The sequence below is a fragment of the Ornithorhynchus anatinus genome, chromosome 6 (assembly GCF_004115215.2).
Source record: "Ornithorhynchus anatinus isolate Pmale09 chromosome 6, mOrnAna1.pri.v4, whole genome shotgun sequence".
NCBI lineage: Eukaryota > Metazoa > Chordata > Mammalia > Monotremata > Ornithorhynchidae > Ornithorhynchus > Ornithorhynchus anatinus.
In genome coordinates this window covers 16,393,743-16,415,023 of record NC_041733.1, presented here as the reverse complement: position 1 = coordinate 16,415,023, position 21,281 = coordinate 16,393,743, and the positions used below count along the sequence as shown (strand labels likewise).

The 21,281-nt window shown below is 48.9% G+C and overlaps 1 protein-coding gene across 6 annotated transcripts in view; it reads left to right on the top strand.

The window, feature by feature from the left end:
* Positions 1-21,281, top strand: part of DGKK (diacylglycerol kinase kappa) — a 161,760-nt gene that overhangs the window by 86,204 nt on the left and 54,275 nt on the right. For all 6 annotated transcript variants that reach the window (XM_029067526.2, XM_029067527.2, XM_029067519.2 and 3 more), the window contains 4 exons: positions 10,845-10,977; positions 12,795-12,901; positions 14,223-14,348; positions 15,781-15,883. In XM_029067526.2, the coding sequence (XP_028923359.1) occupies positions 10,845-10,977; positions 12,795-12,901; positions 14,223-14,348; positions 15,781-15,883 (469 nt within the window). The remainder of the gene's footprint in view (positions 1-10,844; positions 10,978-12,794; positions 12,902-14,222; positions 14,349-15,780; positions 15,884-21,281) is intronic.

Sequence of the window (21,281 nt, the reverse complement as noted above, 5' to 3'; positions counted from 1 at the left end):
TCTTAATCCCCATTTTACAGATGAGGGAACTGAGGCACCGAGAAGTGAAGTGACTTGCCCAAAGTCACACAGCTGACAAGTGGCCGAGCCGGGATTCGAACCCATGACCTCTGACTCCAAAGCCCAGGCTCTTTCCACTGAGCCACGCCGCTTCTCAAGTCACTTCACTTCTCTGGGCCTCAGTTACCTCATCTGTAGAAGGGGGATTGAGACTGAGCCCTGCTCAGGGCAGGGACTGTGTCCAACCCAATTTGCTTGAATTCACCCCAGTGCTTAGTACAATGCCTGGCACATCGTAAGTGCTTAACAAATACCTTAATAATAATAATAGTGAAAACAAATACCTTATTAATAATAATAGTGAAAAGCACAGTGCTACATTTTCTCATGCTTATCCTGCTGGGGGTGAGGGTGTGTGTTTGTGTGTGTAATTATATATATGTAGCACTGTGCTTTGCTCTTCCCCCTTCTCCCCACCCTATAGCACTTACGTATATATGTATATATCTGCAATTCTATTTATTTATATTGATGCCTGTTTACGAGTACTGATGCCTATCTCCACCCGTCTAGAATGTGAGCCCACTATGGGCAGAGATTGTCTCTCTTTATTTGCTGTAGTGTACTTTCCAAGCAGTTAGTACAGTGCTCTGTGCACAGTAAGTGCTCAATAAATATGATTGAGTGCATGAGTATATATGTGTGTGAATAATGTGTATATGCGTATATTTGCACAAAATAAATATAGTGTTTACACACATTATATTTCTATGATTTTTGCTTATTCACACACAAATATACACAAATATTGTATTGAGAGAGAGAGTGAGAGAGTGAATTCATTTGTAAAGCAGAGTTTTCACAGCTCCTTGCCAGAAAGGAGTCTGACATTGTTTTTCTGGACCCGTTTTTAGAAAGGAAAATGAATGGGCACTCTTTCTCTCTAATGGGGCCTATGACAACAACAATAATAATAATGCTGGTATCCGTTGAGGGTTTACTATGTGCCAAGTACTGTTCTAAGTACTGGGGTCGATATACAAGATAACCAGATTGGACCCAGTCCCTGCCCCAGAGGGGACTCACAGTCTAAGAGGGAGGGAGAACAGGGGTTATATCCCCATTATAGAGATGAGGAAATGAGGCTCCTCTGCCCCCCTAAGGGGCATGGGGAGAAGCAGGATGGCCTTGTGGAAAGAGCACGGGCCTGGGTTCTAATCATGCCTCTGCCACATACCTGCTGCATGACCTTGGGCAAGTGACTTAAAGACTTAACCTCTTTGTTTCAGTTTCCTCACCTGCAAAGTGGGGATTAAGACTGTGAGCCCTAGGTGGGACAAGAATTGTGTCCAACCCTATTACCTTGTATCTACCCCAGTGCTTAGCATAGTGCCTGGCAGATAGCAAATACTTCACAAATACCACTACCATTATTAGCATTAGTATTATGTGTCCAGTCATCTGGAATTCTGAATCCTCTAATGCACCCAGGACAAGTTAACTTTCCTTCCTGGGCTTCACTTTATAATTTGAGGTGACATTACCTCTGATCATGTAATGCTTTTCTTTGTACCCAGATGGTCATTCAGGGTGTTTGAAGCTTAATTGAGAAACGTTGGTGCAGAACTCTGAGATCTGCTAGAGGAAAGCCATGGAGAAGAGAGTTGTGCCGTTGGCCTTGTTAAAGCCCACACATCCATTTCTGATTCAATTTCTATAATCACCCAGAGCCAGCGGCGGACCATCGGCCCAGAAAAAGACACCAGTTCGACTATCCGAGGGCAGATCCAGACATTTTTAGGGAGAGTCACGTACCTAAGTGGCCTTAATATTTATGGGAACAGTTTTTAGCCGAAAGTGAAATGTCTCTCTGATGGGGTTGTATCCATTTTTCTTGCTTGAGGCAAAAACAGCGAAACAAGCTTATACCCATTCATACCTTATCTCATTGCCATCACCATCTTCCTGACTTTCCATTCCACCCACTCCCTCCACCACCCTCCTTCAGTAGGGTAGGAAACATTAATTTTGGCTCTGGTCAGCTATTAATTTCATGCTACCTAATGGATCCATCCATTTTGAAAATAAGACATTGATCCAATATGCCATCAGTGAGATTCAATCAACTACCACTGATCATTCTTTAAACCTCTTTCCTATTGCCCATTATCTGATTATCAAACTAGGAATCGTTCGGTGAACCATTTCTGTTTAGCACAGAATTCATAGTTTTCAGGGCGTTGAGGGCAATCATTTTCATTTGGGATTCTGCACCACATTCTTGAAATGTGTTATGGATGCTCCATTATGCAGGTGACCTTTATTCATTCCCCTCCCCAATCCCACAGCATTTATGAACATATCTGTAATTTATTTATATTAATGTCTGTCTCCCCCTCTAGTGTGTAAGCTCATGTGGGCAGGGAATGTGTCTGTTATACTGTACCCTCCCAAGAGCCTAGTACAGTGCTGTGTACACAGCAAGTGCTCAGTAAATACAATAGACTGACTGATCTTATAAGCACATGGAGGTGAATCAATCCGAGATCTCCCAGGATTAATACACGTGGCTCTCGTATCCAATTCCAGCTGCTCCACGGAGCATTATGATTGTGGGAGTGTCCCAAACCTCCAATCCACGAGCTGCCAGACTGTCATTCAAGTAACTAATTTTTTTTATTCTATTTGTAAAGTGCTTACTCTGTGCCGGGCAATGTACTAAGTCCTGAGGTAGATACAAGTTAATCAGGTTGAACACAGTCCATGTCCCACGTGTGGCTCACATTCTTAACCCCCACTTTACAGATGAGGTCACACAGCAGACAAGTAGTGGAGCTGGGATTAGAACCCAGGTCCTTCTTGCTCCTAGGCCGTTGTGCTCTCTACAAAGGCCAACAATTGTATTTATAGAGCGCTTACTAGGGTAGGTGGAGCAGGGAACTAAGAATTTGACTCTAGCGATAGAAGGGATAATCCCAGCCCTCAAGGAGCTGCAATCAAGCAGGAAAATATGGGCTGAGAAGAAAATGAGAGAGCCTCTATGATAGGATAAACAGTATTTATTGAGTGCTCACTATGTGCAGAGTCCTGTACTGGCTGCTAAGGGAATATAGAGGACTTAACCCAGTCCTGCCCTTGGGAAGCTTACAATCTAGAAAGGAAGAGAAGCAAACTGGAAACAGTGAACACATAGTATGAAAGTACATGATGCTTTGCACATTGAAAATGCTTGGTGAATTTTAGTAATAGTAACTGTTAGTGAGCCTGGATTAAAAATTGCGAAAGCAAGAAGTAATGGATAATAATTGTGGTATTTAAGTGCTCACTGTGTGCCAGACATTGTAGATATTCAGCACACTCATTCACTGTTAAGTTAATGCACAGGTGGCTGGGAATGAGACCTGAGCCAGTTGAAGGCAGGGAAGGGAAAAATCAGAGAATGGCTCATGGAGGAGGTGGCTTTTTAGCCACCTAGCCTTTTTCAGTAGTTCCAGGAGGGTTGACATCCAGGGAGATTTGCAAGCACAGTGTATCCCTCTAAAACTGTAAGGTTGTTATGGACAGGAACCACATCTGCTAATTCTGTTGTATTGCACTCTCCCAAGTGTTTAGAACAGTGCTCTGTGCATAGTAAGTACTCAGCAAATGTGAGTGATTAATTGATCCCAAAATCACCCTGCAGAGAAGCAATGCAGCCTAGTGGAAAGTGAATGGGTCTGGGAGTCAGAGGACCTAGGTTTTATTCTTGGTCTTGATACATGCCTGTTGTGTGACCCTAAACAAGTCACTTAACTTCTCTGGGCCTCAGTTTCCTCATCTGTCAAATGGGATTTCAGTACCTATTCTCTCTCCCACTTAGATTGTGAACTCTGTGTGGGACAGGGGATGTGTTAGTCAAGGAAGACTTCATGAAGGAGATGTGATTTTAATAAGGCTATGAAGGAAGGGAGAGTGGACGTCTGTCAGATATGAAGGGGGAAGGAGTTCCAGGCCAGAGGTAGGACCTGGACAGGGGGTCAGCTGCTAGGTAGACGAGATCGAGGTACAGTGAGTAAAGGAGGTGTTAGAGAAGTGAAGTGTGAAGATTGGATTTTAGAAGGAAATCAGCAAAGTAAGAGAGAGGAGGAACCTTGAGTTGTTTATTGTGTTTCTAGTTGATGCTGAAGTGGGTGAGCAACCACTGGAGGTTTTTGAGGAGTGAGGAGTTGTGGACTGAACTAAAATGATCCGGGCGGCAGAGCGGAGGAATAACTGAAATAAGGAGAGACAGGAGGCCGGAAGGTCAGCGAGAAGGCTGATGCAGTAGTCAACGTGAGATGTAAGTGCTCGGATCAGTGTAGTAACAGTTTGGATGCCAAGGAAAGGGCACTTTTTAGCAATGGTGTGAAGGTAGAATCGACAGGATTTGGTGACAGATTGAATATGTGGGTTGAATGAGAGCAATGAGTTAAGGATAATATCAAGAGTTTAGGCTTGTGAGACAGAGAGGATGGGGCTGCTGTCTACAGTGATGGGTAAATCAGAGGGAGGACAGATGGGGTTTAGATGAGACGATGAGGATCAAGTTCATCTCTTCCTGCTTCTAACCTTTGATGATCCTTTTCTGACTATGAACTTTGATTTGCTGCTCTAAAGATAAGCAGCTTCCTGTGAATTTTATTAATTTTCTTGAATTGACCCTTTCCCATCCTTGACAACATTTTCCTTCTTTCAGCTACTCAAACAGTGTCAAGAGAAGGATGGCTGAATAGACTAACCCTTGCTCATTAGGCCCGGGTCCAACCTGATTTGCTTGTATCTGCCCCAGGGCTTAGTACACATAGTAAGCGTTTAACAGTTACCTTAATTATTATTGTTATTAGGTCATTGGGATCATTGGTTAGGAAGCAAAAGGTCACTGGAAGCAACCTTGCAAATACCGGCCTCATAGATTGTTTGAAGCTTCTCCCTCATCCCTCAGCAGTTATCCAGGAAGCCAAATGAAGAGCACGGGACCTGGGAGTCAAGGGCAGATATTGTCTCTCTTAATTGCTGAATTGTACTTTCCAAGCACTTAGGACAGTGCTCTGCACACAATAAGCGTGCAATAAATATGAATGAATGAATGAAGAGCTGGGTTCTAATACCGGCTCTGCCAAATGCCTGCTCTGTGACCTTGGGCAAATCACTTGCCTTCTCTGGTGCCCGAGTTACCTCATCTGTAAAATGGGGATTCAGACTGTCTGCCCAATGTGGATTATGGATTGCGTCCAACCTCGTATCTACCCCAGTGCTTAGTACAGTGCCTGGAAGCAGCATGGACTAATGGATAGGGTACGGGCTTGGGAGTCAGAAAGACCTGGGTTCTAATCCTAGCTCAGCCACTTGTCTGCTTTGTGACCTTGGGCAAATCATTTCCCTTCTCCAGGCCTCATTCCCCTCATCTGTAAAACGGGGATTAAGATTGTGAGCCCCATGTGGGACGGGGACTGCTTTCACCCTGATTAACTTGTATCTACCCCAGAACTCAGTAGAGTTCCTGGCACAGAGTAAGTGCTTAACAAGTACCATAAAAATTAAAAATAAATGCCATTAAAAAAAAAACCTTTCTGAATACTGGGTCCTGCAAAACTAGTGACTCACCCCAAGGGAGTGGGCAGCTATTTCTAAGGCCGTTAATTTGAAGCAATGAGGCAGAGGTGTTGAGGGAGCGGAGATAACAGCAGATATGGCTGGTGGGTGGCAGTCTGAGAGTGAAGGCTCCACTTGAGCAAGATACCATGTGGCCCATGAGACTTTGGAGATGGACGCGTACGTCAATAGCAACCGCTTCAGCTGCCAACGGTAGCCACAGATGCTCACTAAAGGGCAGGCTTGTGGTAGAGCTAGCTTCCCTGGAACAGCTCATCTTTCAGTGGCCTTTCCAGCCTTAATCAAGTGAGTTTGGTGGCCGCCAAACTTTTGAAGACAGAAGGAAATGGAGACCGGTAGTCAGCCACCACAGAGATTCACCCCTAGAGAAACGGTGACCCAGACGACCAGTAAAACGAACATTTGTTATTGGACCACTTGATTTTCTGGCCAGAGAGAGCCGTCGACTGAAGGGAGAGAAGCAGCGTGGCTTAGTGGAAAGAGCACAGAACCGGAGTCAAAAACCCGGATTCTAATCCCAGCTCTGCCTACTGGGTGACTTGGGTGCCTCACTTAAGTTTCTGGGCCTCAGTTTCCTCATTTGGAAAATGGGGATGTTACTGATTCTCCCTGACCTTTTTTTTTAAAATGGTATTTGTTAAGCACGTGCTACATGCCAGACACTGTATTGAAAGCTGGAGTAAATAAAAGCTTAGCAGTTTGTTCCCCCTCGGCTTCCAGTCTTAACCTCTGTTTTACAGAAGAGGTAACTGAGGCACAGAAAAGTTAAGCGATTGGCCCAAGGACACAAAGCAGACGAGTGGTGGAGTCAGGATTATAACCCAGGTCCTTCTGACTCCCAGCCCCATGCTCTGTCTACTAGGCCACACTGCTTCTCCCACTGCCTCAGATTGAGAGCCCTAGATCGGGTAGCCCTCTACTTATATATTGCGTAAACCCAACGTTTAGTACAGGGCTTGGCACACAGTAGGTCCTGAACAAATACCACTAATAATAATTATTATGGTCCTTGTTAAGTGCTTATTATGTGCCAAGCACTATTATAGGCACTGGGACAGATATAAGTTAATCGGGTTGGACACAACCCCTGTCCCACATGGGGCTCACCCTGTTAATCCCCATTTTTACAGATGAGTTAAGCCACAGAGAAGTTAAGTGACTTGCCCAAGGTCACACAGCAGACGTGTAGCAGAGTTAGGGTTCAGGTCCTTCTGACTCCCAGGCCCACGGTCTAGCTACTGCGCCGTGCTGCCTCTCCGGAGAGAGCTCTGCTGCTAGGGTAGTAGTCGCTTCCTTAAACGCTCGAGTTCCTCTTTGCTCTCTGTGGTGCCTGGGAGTGTGCTCGTGTGCCTCATTTAGCAAATCCCAAGTACCCTGGCCTAGTCTCGATCAGTCAATTAGTCAATTGTGTCAGGAATCCCTTGTGGGCCCAGTGGAGAAGCAGCGTGGCCTAATGGATAGACCCCAGGACTGAGAGTCAGAAGGACCTGGTTTCTAATCCTGGCTCCCTTGTCTGCTCTGAGAACCTGAGCAAGTCACTTCACTTCTCTGGGCCTCAGTTACCTCATCTGGAAAATAATAATGTTGGTATTTGTTAAGCGCTTACTGTGTGCCAAGCACTGTTCTAAGCGCTGGGGTAAATACAGGGTAATCAGGTTGTCCCACGTGGGGCTCACAGTCTTAATCCCCATTTTACAGATAAGGTAACTGAGGCCCAGAGAAGTTGTCAACTTGCCCAATGTCACACAGCTGACAAGCAGCAAAGCCGGGATCAGAACCCATGACCTCTGACTCCCAAGCCCGGACTATTTCCACTGAGCCATGCTGCTTCCCGATGAGGATTAACAGTGTGAGCCCTATGTGGGACCGGGACTGTTTCCAACCTGATTAACTTGTATCTACCCCAGTGCTTAGGACAGGGCCTGGCACATGGTAAGCATATCACAAATACCATAAAAAAGGTGTATTTTCAGACTTGAGAGATGGGGCCTTGAACGGGATCGGGAAGACACTCCAGCAGGTGATCCGAAGGAGGGCTTCTCTCCGCCGGGCAAGCAGCCGCTTGTCTGGAGGGGCTGCCACAGGCGGCGTCCCCAACCCAGAATCCTCTGGAGGTTGGCAGGTGGCCTCCTTTGGCTGGATTGTCATTATGACACTAGTCCCCCAAGGCGATAACCTCACCCTCCCATAGCTGGGGCCCGGCCCCCAGAGGGGGGGGGTCTTTGGAGGCAGCACCCCCCTCGCCAACCCGGGCAGCCATCCCTTCCTTCCTGGAATGTGTTGGCAGCAACAGTCAGAGCTTAAAATCTCCAGGCTTCGCTGGGACTTGTTGCCTTTAGCTTGGTGGAACCTGAAACGCTTCCATCCAGCAGCAGCTTTGCATACCACAAGAGCACCGAAAGGGGATGGAGGGGGAAGGAGAGCAGCGGAGTTACACTAATCGGCTGGCTAGGCTAGCTAATCCTCCTGACTAGGTGAAGGTTAGACAGATAAGATGATGGAGAATGCAGTTAGCAACCCCATCCTTAATGGATCCAGTGTCGGGTAGTCTTTGGCTACATAGAAAAATGAGGCTCATTTCCAGGGAATTTCTTTTAAAGGGGCTGGCAGCATTCAAATATCGGGGATAAAATGCATCTCACGCACCTGTAGATAGGGATTGTGTCTACCAATTCTGTTATATTGTACTCTCCCAAGCGCGTAGTACAGCGATCTGCACACAGTAAGCACTCAATACTCCCTCAGTCATATTTATGCTCTGCTGTGTGCAGAGCACTGGACTAAGTTCTTGGGAGAGTACAATGTAACAATAAACAGACATATTCCCGGTCCACAACGAGCTTCCAGTCTACAGGAGCTTAGGACTGATTGATAGAGACAGAGAGGGAAACAATCCCTCAGTGGTATTTATTGAGCGCTTGTCATGCGCAGAGCACTGTACTAAATGCTTGGAAGAGTACAGTACAGTAGATTTGGGAACTGCAATCCCTGCCCACAAGGAGTTTATGGCCTGCCAAGGAGCTGACAGTCCACAGTGAATGAGAGGGAAAGAAGGAGGGAGGTCTGAGAGGGCCCATCACGCATCAGCTTTAAGTGGCAACCCACGCTGACATTCCTGAGCCACAGAGGAGCACTCCTGGCATGGTGGCAAGAGCACAGGGCTGGGAGTCAGGAGACTAAACCTAATCCCACCTCTGCCACCTGTCTACTATGCAATCTTGGGCCAGTCATATGACTGCTCTGGGCCTCAGTTTCCTCATCTGTCAAAGGGGTTAAAGTAGCTGTTTTTCCCTCCCCCTAGTCTGTGAGCCCCATGTGGGACAGGGACTGTGTCCAATCTCGTTATCTTGTATTTACCCCAGGCCTTGGCTGATAGTAAGCGCTTAGCAAATACTATTATTAGTAGTAGTAGAGAAGCAGCGTGGCCTAGTGGACAGTGCACATGCAGACCTGTATACTGGGAGTCAGAAGGACCTGGTTTCTAATCCCGGCTTGGCCACTTGGCTGCTGTGTGACTTTGCACAAGTCACTTAACTTCTCTGGACCTTAATTCATCTGTGAGCCCTATGTGGGACAGGGACTGTGTCCAACCCGATTATCTTGCATCTATCCCGCTGCTTAGAACAGTGCCCGGTACATAGTAAGCGCTTAACAAATACCATAATAATTAATTGTTGTTAGTATTATTATTAAAGCTGGAGCCCAGGGGAGCATGAACAAACTCTAAATGCAAAACAGAAAGACCCCAGAAAACTTGACACCTCTCTCCCCCTCTCTCTCTTCCAACACCTCCCAAGTTCCCCTCAGTTTTGGAATCAAAGAGGACAGCCCCCAACTCTCCTCGAGCTGGTTTGTGAGAATGGGTACTAACTAGACTGTCATAGCAGCTGGGAGCAGGGGGAGGGAGAAAAGACATGCTAAAAAAGAGCCCAGGATATACACATGTTCTGAAGCAGAAAATAAAGTCTGGTGCTGTGAAAAATACTCTTACCCACTCCATCTAATTACCAAGGTGAGTGGATCCCTGACAAGAATTAATTGTCTCATCTATTTTTACGTAATTGATGATCAAGCAGGAAGCTGCTCTCTTGGCAATCAGATGGAACAGGGATAGCCGATCCTGAGATAAGGAGGGATAAACATCGGGGTGATTGTTAACCACTTACCCTGTGCCAAGCACTGTGTTAAGTGCTGGGGTATATGCAGGATAATGAGATTGGACTTGGGGCTCACAGTCTAAGAGGGAGCAATGAACAGGTGTTGAAACCCCAAATGAAGAAACTGAGAAACAAAAATAAGGGACTCAATCAAGGTCACCCAGCAGGCAGGTGGCAGATTAGAAACCAGATCTCTTGACTCCCAGTCCTGTGCCGAGACACATGCTAGGCAGCATGCTCAGTGGTTTGGGCAGGAGCAGAGCACCCGAAAGAGGTTTTTTTGGGGAGGGGGGCGGTGTTGGTTTTCAATGGTACTTTTTAAGGCTTACTATGTGTTGAACACTGTTCTAAGCACTAGGGTAGATACAGGTCAGTTAGGTCAGACACAGTCCTTGTCCAGCATGGGGCTTACCGACTAAGTAGGAGGGAAAACAGGTACTGAATTCACATTTTACAGTTGAGGAAACTGAGGCACAGCTCTGCCCAAGGTCATACACAGCAAGCAATTGGCAGAGCTGGGAATAGAACCCAGATCTTCTGACTCCCAGGCTCTATTCTATCCACTAGACCACATTAGTGCCAGTTTGGCAAGATATTCTCTCCCAGAGAGAGCGAAAGTCCTCTTGGAGGAGATGTGCCTTTAATAAGGTTTTGAAGGTGGGGAGAGTAATTGTCGGATTTGAGGAGGGAGGGCATCCCAGGCCAGAGGCAGGACGTGGACCAGGGGTTGGCAGTGAGATAGGTGAGATCGAGCCCCAGTGGGAAGGTAATACAAATTAATCAGGTTGGACACGGTCCCTGTCCCACATGGGGCTCACAGTCTTAATCCCCATTTTACAGATGAGGCAACTGAGTCCCAGAGAAGTGAAATGACTTGACCAAGATCACAGAGCAGACAAGTGGCAGATCCGGGATTAGAACCCCGGTCCTTCTAACTCCCAGGACCGTGCTCTAACCACCAGACCACACTGCTTCTCCCAAACCGTGCTGCTTCTCCCAGACCACGCTGCTTCTCCCTTCATGGCTGACAGCTAAAGGAAATCCTTTCCTTTGCAGGCGACCCAGTTCAACATGGAGCACTTCTCCGGGATGCACAACTGGTATGCGTGCTCACACGCCCGACCCACCTTCTGCAATGTCTGCCGGGAAGCTCTCTCCGGCGTCACCTCTCACGGACTCTCCTGTGAAGGTATCAGTCCCTCCGAGCCTGCCCCTTGGGCCCTTCCCCCCAGCCTGGCACCGTGCCACCGGGCACAGGGAGTCCCCCGTCCTCCGTCCCTCAGCCCACAGTGACTCTTGTGAGCAGGTTCGGGCATTGTGGGTGGGAGAATTGGACTGGGAGTCCCATGTGGGAGGAGAACCGTGTCCAAATGGAGTATCTTGTACTTGACACATAGTAAGCGCTTAACAAATCCCATTTTAAAAAAGCAACTGGTCACTGTCAGGCCAGCAGTCAGTCAGTTGTAGTTATTGAGCACTTAATGTGTGCAGAGCACTGTACCATCACTTGGGAGACTATGATATAACAACATTCCCAGCCCACAATGAGCTTACATCTAGAGGACGAGCAAAGCCTAGTGCCTTGAGTCCCCTGTAGGACTAAACTCTGTCCCGGCCCCAAGAAGGTGGTCAAGCTCCCTGGTTGAATCTGACTGCAGGATTGTTTTTTAAGGTATTTGTTAAGTGCTTAGTCTGGAGAAGCAGCGTGGCTCAGTGGAAAGAGCATGGGCTTTGGAGTCAGGGCTCATGAGTTCGAATCCTAGCTCTGCCACTTGTCGGCTGGGTGACTGTGGGCAAGTCACTTAACTTCTCTGTGCCTCAGTTCCCTCATCTGTAAAATGGGGATTAAGACTGTGAGCCCCACGTGGGACAACCTGATTCCCCTATGTCTACCCCAGCACTTAGAACAGTGCTCGGCATATAGTAAGCGCTTAACAAATGCCAACATTATTATTAGAGAAGCAGCGTGGCTCAGTGGAAAGAGCACGGGCTTTGAAGTCAGGGCTCATGAGTTCGAATCCCAGCTCTGCCACTTGTCAGCTGTGTGACTGTGGGCAAGTCACTTAACTTCTCTGTGCCTCAGTTCCCTCATCTGTAAAATGGGGATTAAGACTGTGAGCCCCACGTGGGACAACCTGATTCCCCTATGTCTACCCCAGCGCTTAAAACAGTGCTTGGCACATAGTAAGCGCTTAACAAATACCAACATTATTATTCGATTAGACTGTAAGCCTGTCAAACAGCAGGGACTGTCTCTATCTGTTGCCGACTTGTTCATTCCAAGCGCTTAGTACAGTGCTCTGCACATAGTAAGCGCTCAATAAATACTATTGAATGAATGAATGAATGTGTCAGGCACTGTCCTAAGCTCTGGAGTAGATACAAGCTAATCAGGTTGGATACAGTCCATGTTCCACTTGGGACTCACAGTCTTAATCCTCATTTTTACAGCTGAGGTAACTGAGGCCCAGAGAAGGTAAGCGACTTGCCCAAAGCCACACAGCAGACATGTGGCAGAGCCAGGATTAGAATCCAGGTTCTCTGACTCCCGGGCCTTTGGTCTATATGGTAGGCTGTGCTTCTTCTCAGCATGGCCTAGCGGGGCAGTGAGGGAATCTCTCCTGTTCGTGCTGTTCTCTAGTTGACTTCCCCTCTTGCCCTTCGGCCGATTTGCATTAAACCAGCGAGGCTTAGTCAAAAGAGCCCCGGGCTGGGAATCAGGAGACCTGGGTTCTAATCCTGGCTCTGCCACCTGCCTCTTGTGTGATCTCGGGAAGTCATGTACCTGCTCTATGCCTCAGTTTCCAACTCTGTGAAATGGCGATGAAATATCTGTTCTCCCTCCTGCTTATACTCTGCATGTTGTATGGACAGGGCCTGGATCTGATCTGATTGTACTGTATCTAGCCCAACCCTTGAAACAGAGTTAGCACTTAACAAATACCACCACTGGGATTAGTATCGTTATTATTTGTCCACTTTCACTCCTTACCCTCTCGCTTCCAGTGTGCAAATTCAAGGCCCATAAGCGTTGCGCTGTGCGGGCCACCAACAACTGCAAGTGGACTACGCTGGCCTCCATAGGAAATGACATCGTTGAGGATGAAGATGGGGTGAGTTTGAAGTCGTGGCCACGCCTAACCCTCTCACACCCCCTCTTACCTGCCCAGCAACATGGGGACTCCACTGCAGGGGGGATTACCCCTTGGGGGTCCCTGTTATGGAAACTCAGTTTCCCTGGGCCTCTCCCCTATTTGGATCCTGAGTAGCTCCAGGTAGGCCCACCACAAGTATGGGTGCTCTTCCCCCCCGCATCTCCTGGGGTCATAGAGAATTGTCTGACAAGTCAACCAGATCCTGAGGCAAGGCTCTCAGCAGTACCACCTCCCGTCATGGCATACCCTTCCCAACTCTCTCTCTCTCTCTTTCTCTCTCTCTCTCTCTCTCTCTCTCTCTCTCTCTCTCTCTATATATATATATATATATACACACCTATATACACACACACACACTCTCTCTCTGTCTCTGTCTGTCTCTGTCTCTGTCTGTCTCTTCTCCCCACACACTCCCAGGGATGGAAATGGGCAGTGTAACTTGGCTTCCAGGTGATGATCATCTCACACACACACACACACACACACACACAGAGTCAGTCTTATTGAGCACTTACTGTGTGCAGAGTACTGTACTAAGTGCTTAGTAGAGTACCATATAACGATAAACAGACACCTTCCCTGCCTATAACGACCTTACAATCTAGAGGTCTCTCTCTCCCTCTCTCTCTCTCTCCCTCTCTCTCTCTCTCCCTCTCTCCCCACCCCACCCTACCCCTACGCACAGGGCCATTTCTCCCTGCAGAGCTGGCAGTGGGCAGAAGCACCTTGGCTTCCAGGTGACCATGACCTTGCCCCTGCCCCACCTTTGAAGCAGGCCTAGCATCGGCCAGTGCCTTACAGACCCGGAGCTTAGCTCCGCCAGCAACCCCTACTGAATTTTAGTAGGTGATCCTGAATGGGGGGCTGATCATCCCCATATCCGGCCACCAGTGGGTTGGGGCCCCGGGACGAGAAGACGGGAACAGTCTCCCCGCGCCTTCTGAAGCTCTGGGCTGAGGACATTGTCCTGCTTTGGAACACTGAAGCTTCCTCAAATCGCTGGGCAACTACATGGTGCTGGACCCTGGTCCCCCTTGCAGGGAGAGGAGGAATTCCTTGGCTTAGCTATGTCTCCTCTGCCGTGACCCCAAGCTCCCCCAAGCCTCTCTTCTGCCATGACCCCCAGCCCCTCCTCCACCACGACCCTGAGCTCCCCTTCATCGTGACCCCGAGCCTCTCCTCCACCCATGACCCCGAACCCTTCCTCCACCATGACCCCGACCCCCTCCTCTGCCGTGCCACTGAGCCCCTCCTCTGCCTTGTTTCTCCCCATTGCCAGGTGGCCATGCCCCATCAGTGGCTGGAGGGGAACCTGCCAGTCAGCGCGCGGTGTGCGGTGTGTGACCGCACGTGTGGCAGCGTCCGCAGGCTTCAAGACTGGCGGTGCCTCTGGTGCAAGGCCATCGTAAGACATCACCTCCCTTCCCTCGCACCCCCAGCGCCTCCTCCCCAACCCCCTTCCCCTCCTCAAGGCTCAGCCTCCAACACCTCCTGCTTGGGGTGAAGTGGCCCGAGACACCTCAGAACCCAGCCCTAACATCAGATACAGTGTGTCCCTTCAGCTCATGGGTGTCCAGCCCCAAGGGTCTTAGGTAGCAGGTGGGGGTGGGGTGAAGCAGCCCCATGGTCAGCAAGGTCAGGGGTAGCTTGGTTTCCCTCTCCCTCCCTCTCCGACTAGTCATTCTGGAACAAAAATTGGTTCTGGCCTGGGCTGACCTCCCTCCTGCCCTTCTTCCCCCTCCCTACTCCCCACCGGCATTCCCCGGGAGGTCCTATGTAGCCCCTCCCCCTTCTGGCCCTCCTGTCTCCCTGGACCCACAGTCCTGGTAGATGGGATGGAGCTGAGGCACGTGCTTGGCGTTGGGAGACCTGCAAGCCCTGAGCTGTGGAGCAAAAAAGGCCCCAGGAAGCTTTTTTAGGCCCCTGAACTCCTGGAGGATGATCCTTGCTCATCCTCTTCCTCCTCCTCCTCCACCTGACTCCTTGCTGACTTTTTATCTGGGCGGTCCTTCTACCTCTCGACCAGCAGTTGTCAGTTCAGCGGTGGAAAGTCCTTGATCAGAACACCTGTGGTTGTCTGCTGGGACCGGTACCTTCTCTCTGGGTGTGTAGTGCAGGCGAAAGGCAAAGGGGGTCAGGACGGAGGGCCCCCTGAAGGAAGAAGCCCTGCGATGATCTCTTTAGGTCCTCAGAGACTAGTGACAGCGGGGTCTACTCTGAGTCCCAGGCGATTTTTGCTGCATCTCTGGGCCGCGGCTACCTGAACTGGCCGAAAGCCGGACCAGGGGATTGAATCTGCCACGGGATTGGCTGGGACAGGCAGGAAGTGTGATGAAGACGCAGAAGGGCAAGACGTCAGATGTTCAAATCCTGCCCAACTCCCCAGTTGGTCCCTTCTCCTGCTCCCAGGGTCCTGGGCCGGGTTCTCCTGGCTGGTTCAATGTGGGTTCCTACCAGAAGCTTCTGAGAGGCATGGCCAGCTGGTAGAACCCCTCCTGAAAGGATCCTCCACCTCAGGTCTGGCCCTGCCTAAGGAGGACCAAATTAGCTACCTCTGCTGTCCTAACACCCATCTTAAAGCGGGAGAGGGAAGGAAGAAAAGTTTTTCTAACAGTCTCTCCTGCCACTCCCCAGCCTCCCTGGTTGAGGGAAGACTGTCCAGCTTCCAGGTGGGTGGGCGGGTTAATTGTGGGCGCACACATCAGTGCCCACTGGGGTCGGGTGGGCCGGGTGCAGAGACACGATGGTCCACGGACGGGGACGAAGGTTCAACCCTGGCGAGGAGAAGCAGCTCCTTCCGGACCGGCTGCCGACGACCACTTCTGGGGTCGTTTCAGGTTCATGGCGCCTGCAAGGAGCAGTTGGGGAAGAAATGTCCACTGGGGCAGTATAAAGTGTCCATCATTCCTCCGACGGCCCTGAACAGCATTGACTCGGATGGTAAGCCGGGGCGGTATCAGAGAGCTGGCTGAGCGACCAGCCAGTGGTGCCCATGTGCAGCGTGGAGCGTGAGGAGAAAGAGAGAGAGGAGATGAGGGACTGGGATTGAATTTCTCTCTGCGACAAATCAGGAAGGGAGAGTTTCTCCCAATCTCACCCAGGCTGAGGTAGTACAGAGTTATTGGACATGATTGAGGATATGGGGTCTGTCAGTCAGAAGTGGCACCTTACACCAGTAATACTAATACTTATTAGTGCTTTCTATGGGCCGAACGCTCCGCTGAGCGAGGTTCGTTCATTCAATAGTATTTATTGAGAGTTCACTATGTGCAGAGCACTGTACTAAGCACTTGGAATGTATAATTCGGCAACAGATTAAGCAAGTCGGACACAATCCCTGTCACAGGTGGCTCTCAGCCTAAATGGAAGGGAGAACAGATATTTAATGCCCATTTTACTGATGAGAAAACTGAGTTATGTGATTGGCTCAAGGCCACGCTGCAGGCAAACGACAGAGCCGGGATTAGACCCTAGCTCTCCTGAGTCTGGATGCTGTGCTCTTTCCAGTAGGCCACACTGCCTTTCTGCTGCTCTGCACCACTGTCGGGGCTCTGGGGCTCAAGTAAGCAGAGGGGTCAAAACCCAAAAGTGGCCGCTGGAAGACCTCTCCCAAAATCCCTCGAGTGGGAGGTGCAGGTACCCTGCCCTCATGGCAGCTATGGAAAGGCATAAATAACCTCTCCATCCAATTAGCCAAAAGCTGGCAGGCCTGATGTCTAGAGCCACCGTAATTTACTGAGCAATGGCTGGACATCTGTCTCAGAATGAGCACGGGTGAAAATAATTAATCCCAGAAGACCAAGGGCTTCTTGTCCTGCTTATTGACTTTAGGCAGCTTGCTGGGTGCCAAGACTCTCGTGTTCCAATTTCTCGGACCAAGGCGGCGGAAGATTTGGAGAGGGGAGGAAGAGGGTGGGGGAATGGACAGAAATCTCTCTAGCCCTGGCCACTCTGTTTCTCACAGACTCGATCCAACTTTATCCCTCGGCTTTCCAAGCGGGGTAGTACAGAATTTTCTTGGGTGAGGCAATGCCTAATTTTTTGCGTAACCATGCCCGTTGAAAGCTTTCATCCAAAACCACATTTGTCTGTCACTTCCTGAGATCTTGTTTGGTGGCACTAAGTTTGACAGAGTCTGAAACGAGGTTGGCAGGCCCAGAGGTGGAGTGCCTTGGTCCAGGGCCCGGGGATTTTCCTGGGATGAAAATGAGATTGGCACAAGATTGGGCATAGCTGCAGTCAGTGTGGTTAGATAATAATGATAATGGTATTTCTTGTGCCAGGCACTCTACTAAGCGCTGGGGTGGATGCAAGCAAATAGGGTTGGGCACAGTCCCTGTCCCACGTGGGGTTCACAGTCTCAATCCCCATTGTACGGATGAGGTAACTAAGGCTCAGGGAAGTGAAGTGACTTGCCCAAGGTCACACAGGAGAAAAGTGTCAGAGCCAGGATTGACTCCCAGGCCTGTGCTCTGATCCACTACGCCGTGCTGCTTCTCATGGGTTCTAGTGTTCTTTGGTGGGAAGTTATCATTCTTCTTCTTATAATTGTTATTATTTATTAACAAAAATAACTGTTGTATATATTCATTAAGGGCTTACTATGAGCTGAGCACTGTGCTAAGGGCTGGAATAGGTATAGGAAAATCCGGTCAGGGAAGGTCTCCTTCCTATGTGGGGCTCAGAGTCTAAACAGGAGGGAGTTAGGCGTTTACCATGTTCCTCTCTGTTCTATACTCTGGGGTCGGTACAGTACAAACTGGACACAGTCTCTGTCCCCCATGGGGGCTGTCAGTCTAGGAGGAGAGTCTAAGGAGAGAAGGAAGGTTAGGTGGTCTGTTCTTCACGCCCCCCGCCCTCAGACCTGGAATTGGAGTCTCTCCCGCTTAGTGAAACGCTTGGCTCCAAGAGGCGACGGAAGCTGCCACTTTCTTCTCTGTGCTCTCTGAGGCTCCATCTGGCCCTGCTCTCTAAATATGGCCAACTCCCCCACTTAGTTCTCTGCTTGTTCTGCGATGATCTTTGGCTACTTCTGTCATCTGCTTCTCTCATCTGTTTCTCCCATTACTCATGACTCGAAGTGGGGATGAACAGTCAGGTCCCAAATCAGGTGCCAGAGTTAAAAAGATCTGACCTATTTTTAGGGACACCAAGAAATTTCAAAAGCCCAACCTGCTGCTCAGCTCTGATGCTGTTTACTTTGTGCTTCCCTGAGCCGGGTCTGGGAGCAAAGCAGACTTCCACTTTCTGTGGTTTGCCGGTTTCAAGTTCACATCTCTCTCTCAACGCCTTAGTGAAAAGATAAAAGGGAGTGGAAACCTAAGACCACTTGACATTCCCCCAGGGAAATTCTGATTTGTTCTCTCAGGTGGAAATTAAAAAAAAATAATATTCTGTGCCCATCTCCCCATCCAATGGTTGCCCATCTATCTCTACATTAAACGCAAATTCCTCACTATCATCCATTCACTTGTATTTATTGAGTGCTTACTGTGTGCAAAGCACTATACAAAGCGCTCGAGAGAGTACAGTATAAACCCGGGCCTCCCGCGTGGCAGGCGAGAATTCTTCCACTACCAATAGAGTATCCACTTTAAGGAGCACAATCAGCCCTCCCCATCCTACCTTACCTCACTCCTCTCCCCACTATCACTCAGCTGATATACTTTGCTCCTGTCAACACCAGCCTATTTATTGTGCTTCGACCTCATCCCTCAACTTTGAACCGTTGCTCTCAGCCTCCCACCTGCTTATAACTCCCCCCCCTTTTTGGTATTTATCCCACTCTCAGCCCCACAGCACTTATGTACAGATCTGCCCATTATATTAATGTCTATCTCCCCCTTTAGACTGTAAACTCCTAGGAGGCGGGGAAAGTATCTACTAACTCTATTGTATTGTAAATCATAATAATTATAGTATTTATTGAGTGCTTACTATGTGCTAGGCACTGAACTAAGTCCCGGGATAGATACGAACAATCGGGTTGGACACAGTTCCTGTCCCACACATGGGGTTCACGGTCTCAATCCCCCTTTTACAGATGAGGTAACTGAAGCCAAGAGAAGTGAAGTGACTGGCCCAGTATCACATAGCAGACATTCATTCATTCAATAGTATTTATTGAGCACTTACTATGTGCAGAGCACTGTACTAAGTGCTTGGGATGAACAAGTTGGCAACAGATAGAGACAGTCCCTGCCATTTGACGGGCTTACGGTCTAATCGGGGAGATGGACAGACAAGAACAATGGCAATAAATAGAGTCAAGACATGTGGCAGAGCTGGTATTAGAACCCATGACCTCATGACTTCCAGACTCATGCTCTATCCACCATGCTATGCTGCTTCTCTTGTGCTAATTAAATACTATTGAATGAATGAATTGTGCTCTCCCAAGGACTTATTACAGTCCTCTGCACATAGTAAGAGCTTGATAAATACAATCAATTAATAGTATAGTATTGAGCACATAGTGAGTGCTCAGTAAATACCACTGATTGATGGATTGATTCATACCTGAGAATCCGCCATTCTCCCCTTCTTCAAAGTCTTACTGAGATTGTAACTCCTCCGGGAAGCCTTTCCTAACTAACCTCTCATCTCCCCACCTCGCTTTCCCTCAGTTTTGCATTAATTTTGCATTGATCTAATGATAATAATGGTGGTATTTGTTAAGCGCTTATTATGTGCAAAGCTCAGTTCTAAGCGCTGGGGGGGATACAAGGTGATCAGGTTGTCCCACGTGGGGCTCACAGTTTTAATCTCCGTTTTCCAGATGAGGTAACTGAGGGCCAGAGAAGTGAAGTGACTTGCCCAAAGTCACACAGCAGGCAAGCGGCAGAGCCGGGATTAAAGCCCATGACTTCTGACTCCCAAGCCTGGGCTCTTTCCATTGAGCCACGCTGCTTCTCTCATCTGATCTGTATCCCCTCAGCACTTTGATAGACATGTCTTTATACTCTGCTCCTTCCCCTAGCTGTAATTTATTTTAACATGTCTCTCCCACTGGATTATAAGCTCCTTGGGGAGAGGGATTGTGTCTACCAGTTCTATTGTACTCTCCCAAGTGCATGCAGTAAGTGCTCCATAAATACCCTGGATGGGATGATGGATTCATTCTGAAGACAGCACTTCACCGTCTAACCTAGGCAGTATTTCTTTTTCATCCATTTATTTCCCCATCCCTTGTTGTCAGTGGCCTTCTAGTCCACCTGCTTTCTCACTTTATTTTTCCCCATTTTCTCTCCCTTCAAGAGACTTTCTCCCCCCTAATAATAGTATAATAAGTGCTCAGGTTTGATATAACTGAGTTAGCAGACATTTTCCCCGCCCATAATGACCTTACAGTGTAGGGGGAGACCGAGGTTAATATAATGTATAAGATATAGTTTAAAGATAAGTACATAACCTCTGTGAGGTTGAAGGTGAGGTGACTATCGAATGTTCAAAGGGCACAGGCCCAAGTGCTCTATCTGAGACTTGACTGTGGTACCCACGTTATGGTCGGAGCTTTGTTGTGGCTTCTAGCACATGGCGGAGGGGGCAGGATGTTGACTTCGTAAGCAGGTGAGAGTGGCCTCAGTGCAAGTCTTAACCACTCCTCGACCTGCCGTCACCCCGCATGTGTGTGGCCATGTGCCAGGAGCAAACAGGACGTTGTGGGGGAGGCGCTAGGCCCTGGGCCCTTCACTGACTCTTGAGAGTCTACCCAAGGAAGTGTAGCCTTCCACAGGACGGGGGAGAGGGCGAACTCTTGAATTCACCATCTGACACCTCCAAGCAGCCTGGGGGCTTCAAGCCTAGAGTCACCGAGTTTCCTGTCTGAGTTTAGGAGAGGTTTCTCTCATTATTCTCCTTGCTCTGTGCCCTTCCTCTCAGGCTTCTCTTCCTCGGCCTGGGCCCAGGAATCACCTGATTGACAAGTGAGGGTCACCTGAGGCCATACAAAGGACAATTCGGCTTTATCAGACACCTGCTGCTGTCTCCTTAGGGACGGGTTGGCCCTACATCCCACTCCATTCCCCTCATCCCTCACTCACGAGTCTCCTTGACGTGGGTCACTTTCCTGGGTGGATTTCTCCAGGCCCTTCATTCCTCCCACTTCCCCAGTAATTCTCCCAGATTGTCACACTGAAACCCTTCATATGTGGGCAGTTGATTCTCTGGGATCTTCTGAGCATTTCAAGCACTTAGTACAGTGCTCTGCTCTGGTCTTCTAGACCATGAGCTCATTTTGGGCCAGGGACATGTCTACAGATTCTGTTATATTGTACTCTCCAGGGTGCATAGTACAGTGCTCTGCATGTAATAAGGGCTCAGTAAATATTACTGATTG